Genomic DNA, 7,419 nt, shown 5'->3' with positions numbered 1-7,419 from the left:
CCAAGGAGTTATAGGGATGTTACATATTAGGTTGTTGTATGCATTGAAATGATGATGAGTGGCTAAATTTATGGTGTTTGGTTGATGAAAGTGTTGTTTAGTTAATTTTTTGGTACAGGGACTAAATTGAATAAACCTCAAAACTTAGATTTGACGCTTTTTTGGGGAACATCTAGATAGGTGAGACCAATAGGAGATCCTCTTGAGTTTAGCCCAAGTTAGTTTGATGAGGTTGAGAGATAAACCAACTTAAATCTTCTAATTTGGTAAAATAGTGACCAAAAGGTAAAATTGAGCCAATTAGAAATTTAAGCTGCTTAGATTCCTAATCCAAAAATTAATTAGCAACATCGAAGTCGACCAAACACTATTTGTTATTTTTTTATTTGCCTAAGTTTTGTCTGTTTTACGATTTAATCCTTTTTAGTGTTAATTAGCAAATTAGTAAACTTGACACTAAGTGTACTTAGCTAGACTCTTTATTTGCATATTAGTTGCTTAGAAATCATTTTGTCCCCGTCTCTTGGATTCAATCATTGAAATACTCAAGTGTTCTATTGTAATACTATAAATATTACAACTGATTTGTCACACTCGCAGTAAAATCACTATATTTATAATTGTTGTAGTGCTGATTCTCAACCCCAGTGCACGCACACTGGGGCATGATCGGGATCATCTATAAAGGTGAATGCATGCCTCCCAAACTTAAAGAAATCAATTAAAATCCCCCTTTTCTCCGGGAAAAACAAAACGAAGACAAATTGCAAGAAAGAAATGAGAAAAATCAAGAGAATCAGACATTCAGAACTCTGTGATGCATTAATGAAATTAAAGAGAATTAGACTTTAATCTTTAGTTCTTAGGCTGTAACATGTACAAGAAAATCCCGCCAGCTACAGAAACGTTGAGAGACTCAAATTTTCCTGTCATGGGAATGCTCACGAGCTCACATTTGAGCTGAGATTTCTCGGAAAGCCCACGTCCTTCACTTCCCAAAACCAAGCATGATGGAACATGCGCTACCGAGTGTACGAACTCTTGAGATAGTGAAAACGGCTTTTTCAATTTCCCGTCAATATCTGGATGGCCAGCTAGCATCTTCATGTTGAATGTATCTTTCAGGGTTTGAAGATGGTACCAACTACCGGAAACTATAGGCAGCTGAAAGGAGGCTCCCCGGCTAGCTCTGAGCGCCTTCTCATTGAATGGATCACAACAACCAGGAAGAAGAAATATACCATCCTGTTGGATATTTGACCAAAACAGAATCAGGTGCAATAATGGAATGCAGACATTTCAATACAATAAAGACTAACTGCAATGAAGAAGAGAAAAGAAATTGGGATGGCTATCTGACTATGATGAACAAAAAATTATGTCTTATGAGTTGAATGAAGTATTTGTCAGCAAAAGATACATTTACTCACATTCATCTCCCTCTAGATGATGAATATACTATATACATAACAATGTATGCAGGTCTGCATAGGTATGATTGAAGAGTTTCAAAACAGTTAATAAATTATAATGGATATGTATTCAGACAGATGCAAAAAAAAGGTTGTTAATACAGATTATTATGGAATATTATGGGAAAATTATATGTCAAGCATGCATGTGTATAAACACTTACGGAAAACAAGTAGATGAACTGTTGACAACAAGAAGCAGACAGGAAGAAAAGGAATAATTTCGGGTTAAGCTTCATTCCTTACCCATTGAAAGGCCATAGCTGATCTGATTAATGTGCCGAGATTACCAGGGTCCTGCAGGGATTAATTTCTCATGAATTACAGAAGATCCCTCAAATCAATTGCCTGCAGTTATAGTTTGTGATTAAATGCCATTACGTGATTAAATCATTGGATTCTATATGTTTATAGGGTGTTACTAGAAAACGTATATTATTCCGGAGATTGTACATAAAGGTAAATAGAATCAAGCACTTAATGAGGAATTCAATGCATTTGAGACTATTTGCAATGGATCTTTTGACAAAAAATCTTATTAGTTGACATTACATAAAAAACAGTATGACAATGAATTCCAGAAGATCCACCAATACAAGAAGGTTGCAGGAAGAAGACTTTGACAAGAAAATTAAAGAACCAAAGAGCCACCTTTTTGGGGTACTTCCTAAAGAACAAATTTTGTGATTTTATGATTTCCACCAGATGTTTGATTCCAATAATTACTTAAATGTTCAAGGTGACAGAAGACAAGACGCTACAACTTCTTGAACATTCAAAAACCTTGAAGAACACTGGCCCTTTGTTTCAAAGAAATATTGATGTAATTGCTTAACTCAGCAGGGGAAAGAAATGCTTGTCAAAAGTTTGCAAATCACCTGAATGCCATCGAGAACTAAAATTCTATGGGTGGATGGGAACCAGCTTTGAGAATCTGACTTGTTTTGATCAACAGTTAAATTTAAAAAACTGGTAGGGAACCTCATCAAGGCAATTGCCTCGATGGACTCAGCTGATTGCACCCCAGAAAGTTTTTTCATTACCATAGAGCCTATTCGAACAACATGACAAGAGTGAGTATCTAGTCCTTCAGGGATCTCAGCATTTTCAAGCAGTAGCAAATAATCTATTACAGTTTTCTCTTGTGAAGATTCTTTATACCTGTATATTTCCCTGCAAAAGACATGTCAGTCATAATAACTCTAGCTTAACCCAAAAGAAACGTTGGAAGAGAAATAAGTGACTTCCCTCACAATGCAATATATAGCCATAAACTTTACATGTCTAACTTCATCCTAATTGCCTTCAAGATGATGGCTTGAGCCTTGAGGGAAAGAAGGAAAACTCAAATGAGGGGCAAATTTTGTCTACTCATTAATCAAATGAGTTATTCACATATATGGTGAAAGAAAAAGGAAATAATCATCTGATAACTGGAAAGAAACAAAGCCCACCTCAACATAAACAGCAGCTGCTGGGCAATGACTTAAGTTCCAAACAATCAACATAATGAAGTACAACACAGCACAACTTTGATAAGAGGCTTCTTACACGAGTAACATTGTTACTCCAGACAAATACCAGATCCATAAGCTCTTACATGAGAGGTTCTATAGGTAGCTAAAGCTATAAACTAAATGGAATTGTTTTGATTACAAGGAAGAATGAAAGAAGAATTGCTTGAAGAAAAATAACAAAACCAAGCAAAGTAAGCAAGAATTTAAGTGTGAAGCTATTATTTGATAAATGAACCTATGACAAACCACAATATTACAGTTTTCTTTGGTTCAAAATCAAAACTGATATAGCATCGAACCTAGAAGCCTTTTACTTTTTGTTTGGAAAGGAAACAAACTCTTTAATTGACATAGGTGTAAAGCCCAAAGTTCTGGCCCTAATTCAATACTCATGTTGCAACAAGACTATTGGTAGAGAAAACTTAGAATCAGACTGCAGAACAGAACCACCGCATTTCTAATAAGCTGATACGAAACCATGAAGCCAGTTGAAGAACTGCTAAAGAAAAAAAGTTTCTGAACCCTCAAAATAACACCAACAAGCTAACAGAGAAGCATATACTACAATCTTTATTGAAAGAAAATAAGAATATAGTTCAAATGAACACAAGAGTAAACAAAGAAAACCATACTTCGCAGTTAATATAATTAAAAGAGGGGGTGGGACTGGACATATTCCTGTTACCTTTATGTTCTTTCTCCATTTCTAAGCAACTAAAGTAACGTAAAGAAAATAGCATAAAATAAAAGAAACCCATTTGAGGTTTTGTTACTCATTAATGAAATGAGTTATGTACATAATGACGAAAGAAGGAAATAATCATCTGATAACTGATGAAAGAAAATAAGCCACCTTGGCAGGGTCTGTAGTTGACAGGCAATGACTCAACTTTCGAACAATTAACATACAGCAGTAAAGAACGGCACAACTTTGATACAAGGCTTCTCACATGAGTATAAATGGTCAGACAAATACGAGATCAATAAGCTCTTGAATGTAAGATCCTATAGGTAACTAAAATGATAGACTAAATGGAACTATTTTGATTACAAGGAAGAGTGGAAAAATATAAAAAATAAAAATGGCTGGAGTAACAAATAATCTAACCAAACAAAGTAGTTCATCAACTAATATTGAAGTGTGAAACTATTGTTTGATAAAGGAACTTATGACAAACCACAAAGTTATAGTTTTCTTTAGTTCAAAACCAGAACTTATCTAGCATTAAACGAAGAAACAATTTCCTATTTGTTTGGCAAGGCAACAAACTCCTTAATTAACATACGTATAAACCCTAAAGGTCTGAACCCAATTCAGTCCTCATGGTTGAGAACACACTAGCTAGCAACAAGACTACTGGAAGAGAAAACTTAGAACTTGATTACAAAACTTACAAAATTGTAAGTTTCATAATCCTCAAAACAAAACCAACAAGCTAACGGAGCAGAAAATATTGGTCGAAAGAACATAATAATATAGTTAAAATGCACACTTGAAAAGCCAAATCATATTTCTCAATTAGTATATTTGGAGGAGAGAGGGGGACGGGATTGAACAATTTCATGTTATCTTTTCGTTCTTTCTCCATTTCTATGCAACTGAAGTACCAGAAAGCAAATAGCATGAAATAAAAGCAACCCATTTGAGGTTTTGGGCAATTAACTGAAAATTCAAAGAGACCCAAACTATAACTTTGAATAGAAAGGTTACCTGATAGGAGTAGTGCCCACAACAAGAGCAGAAGCATGAGAATGGCGATAGGAAGAGCTGTTCTTGAGCTTAAGACAGTGTTTTACAAATGGGTTTGAAGTGCTTGTAATGGATTTAACATGGGATGGCAATGCAAATTTCCTTAACCCAGAACCATCAGCATCGTCATCAATATCGTCAAATCTACTGTCAAGAGACTTCCTTTGGAATTGGGTCTTTGTTTTAGGGATTGGAATATTGGAATTCTGATTTAGTAGTTTCAAGTGAGGAGGATAACTAGCTTGTACCCAAAGCTTGTACGAGCATAGCATTCTTTCTCGCTGTCTAATCTATGGAGTCCTTCCAGAAAATACAAATATCTTTGCAGCTAAAAGTAAGAGTGAAAATTTTCCATTAAAATGATGGTAATAGTGAAAAATTATACAGCAGGCCGTAGGGGCTAGGGAGGGGCAGCTTCGGATTGCTATTAAATTTTAAAATCTATTAATATTTTATATTTAAATGTTAATAAAATTTGGTTAAACTGTGTCCTAAGTCCCTTTACTCTTAGTAAATTTAAAATTTAATCTTTATACTTTTATTTCTAAAAATTTAGTTCTTCTACTTTTCAGATTCCAAATTTTTGATCAAACTGTTAATATTGTTAAAATTATTTTGTTAAATTTAAGTTCATTATAATATATATTTTTAGTTGCATAGTTACCAAGTGAGCTTTTTTTTCAAAATATCACATCAATATATTTAACAAAAAGAATAATATTAAAAATTCAAATTGGATTTTGAAATCTAAAAGTAGAGAGACTAAATCTTAAAAATTACAGGGACTTGTGATATATTTTAACTTAAAAATTATTTAAGCTGTGTATTGGCTTTGTTGGTTAAGGCAGAGCTTTTGAGTCTTAACCTGTTCAATTGCTCCATGTGGGTCTCGAATCCTATCATATGCGTATGTCATGTATGTGATTTGTTTGTCATGGGGCTAGAACTTCAATCTTGCAATCCATGTGGCCTTAGATGATTTCTTGGGTTAAAATCCGTCTAAGTCAATTTAACTCTCTCAAAGTAAAAATCATTGATAAAATTCTCCAAGGCATCGAAAATAAAGCGAAAGCAACATGAAACGAAAGAGAACCGAGAGAATTGAAAAGTCATAAGAAAACAATGGACACAAGGTGTTTGATTAAATGCTCTCAATAAATTCTTTAACTCAAGAATGAATGAAGTACCATGAGATGAATACAAATGAGGGGGAAGACCTCTATTTATAGTTAAGCTCCCTCAGATCCAACAATGCAGATCAAATTACATTAACAGTTGAGATTAGTGCCAATCTACAATATGAGAGTTCTAATGGATTTAACTATATACATTTTTATTCGTTATTATTTACAATAATTACCATTGTAACTCTAGTTTTACTAGAGTGTTTCACTAAGCCACCAAGGCTTCTATTAGATGAGTTTCTCCATATGTTCCACGAATCGGGCCAGTTCAAGTGGGTCAAATGAGCCTCATTTAATTAGTTGACCTCCATGAGACATTTCTATACACAATGATTATGGGTTTTGATTCGCAGCCTGTGCTATTCCCCCACTCATTCTCGAGACACCCTCGTCACGTCTTCGGAATGGCACTAGTTTGACTCATTTCAGAACTGCCTCAATGCCTCAATTGATTCTCAACTAGTCTCTCCTTCAGGTAGTTCTGCCCCTTAAAACTTTTTATTTGGCTTTTGTCTCCGTCGTCACTTAACTTATTGTTTTTCTTTTTTGTACATCTCGATCATAAGAGGTCACCATTCTTACTTGCCCCCATCGTGACTTTCCTCGATTAGGATTCTCTTGATCCTTACAAATAGGCTTCACCACCCTCACATTAAACACCAGGTTAACCTTGAGTATTGTCGCTAACTCTGGTTTGTAAGCCCCTTGGCTTACCCACTTCAGAACTCTGAAAGGGTCCATGTGTCTTTGCCAAGCTAACAGTAAGTCATAATGCAAAACACTAGATAAGTGTTTAAGATGTACCTCACTCGTAGTATTTGCTCGATCTAACTACCTAGTTTGCATCACCACTTTTCCCCTCAAGTCTAATGCACAACCCATATCTCTGATAGGTGGTAGCCCCATTGATGACTCAATAGGCTTCATATCAATTTTTTGCACCTCTAGTATTTTCAAAGGGTCTCCTTAGCACTCTGATCTATCAAGTCCATGTTCTTACCACAGTGAACATCCTCGACTAGTTGGATTGTGGCCGCCTATAAACGAGCTATCATTTATAGAATAAATATAACACAAAAAATATAAGAATTGACAACGGCGTTGTTCACAAGTACATGGGTCAAATTGTAATGTAGTTGTACAACGAAATACCGGAAGTATTCCAAGGATTGTACCTAAGGAGGATGGAAAAAATAATGAAAATACTTTTTACAATATTAAGTCTAAGTAGTAATAGTTAATTCCTATATCACGATGGATCATAAAATATATTAAGAGGACTAAAAATAAATAACTAACAAAAATAAAGAAATTAATTAATTAATTAATTAATTAAACTGATAAACCAATCACGAAGATTAACTCGCTTTAAGATTTGCAACTAACTTCGGATTGGGAGTCTAGAATGAATTAGTTATGGATTAAGCAATTATTACCTTCTGGCTCTAATTAACTTAACCGATTGGTTGATACTCAATTATCTCCTTACATCACTT

At 34.6% G+C, this 7,419-nt stretch overlaps 1 protein-coding gene across 2 annotated transcripts; it reads right to left on the bottom strand.

Annotated features, from left to right (window-relative positions):
- Positions 1 to 803: 803 nt before the first annotated feature.
- Positions 804 to 5,165, bottom strand: LOC107913380 (uncharacterized tRNA/rRNA methyltransferase YsgA). Of its 2 annotated transcripts, XM_016841949.2 has the most exons (5): positions 4,701 to 5,089; positions 2,634 to 2,645; positions 2,351 to 2,523; positions 1,719 to 1,769; positions 804 to 1,245 (listed from the first exon to the last, which is right to left on the bottom strand). In XM_016841949.2, the coding sequence occupies exons 1-5, from the start codon at positions 4,735 to 4,737 to the stop codon at positions 856 to 858; spliced, it is 663 nt and encodes a 220-aa protein (XP_016697438.2). In that variant the 5' UTR covers positions 4,738 to 5,089; the 3' UTR covers positions 804 to 855. The 2 variants fall into 2 exon arrangements, with proteins under 2 accessions (XP_016697438.2, XP_016697437.2); XM_016841948.2 differs by having other exon boundaries at positions 2,351 to 2,645; positions 4,701 to 5,165.
- Between the last annotated feature and the right edge of the window lie 2,254 nt (positions 5,166 to 7,419).

This window comes from Gossypium hirsutum, chromosome D11 (assembly GCF_007990345.1).
Source record: "Gossypium hirsutum isolate 1008001.06 chromosome D11, Gossypium_hirsutum_v2.1, whole genome shotgun sequence".
Classification (NCBI taxonomy): Eukaryota; Viridiplantae; Streptophyta; class Magnoliopsida; order Malvales; family Malvaceae; genus Gossypium; species Gossypium hirsutum.
Note: the sequence above shows the minus strand (reverse complement) of the source record. Positions and strands in the feature narration are given on the sequence as shown.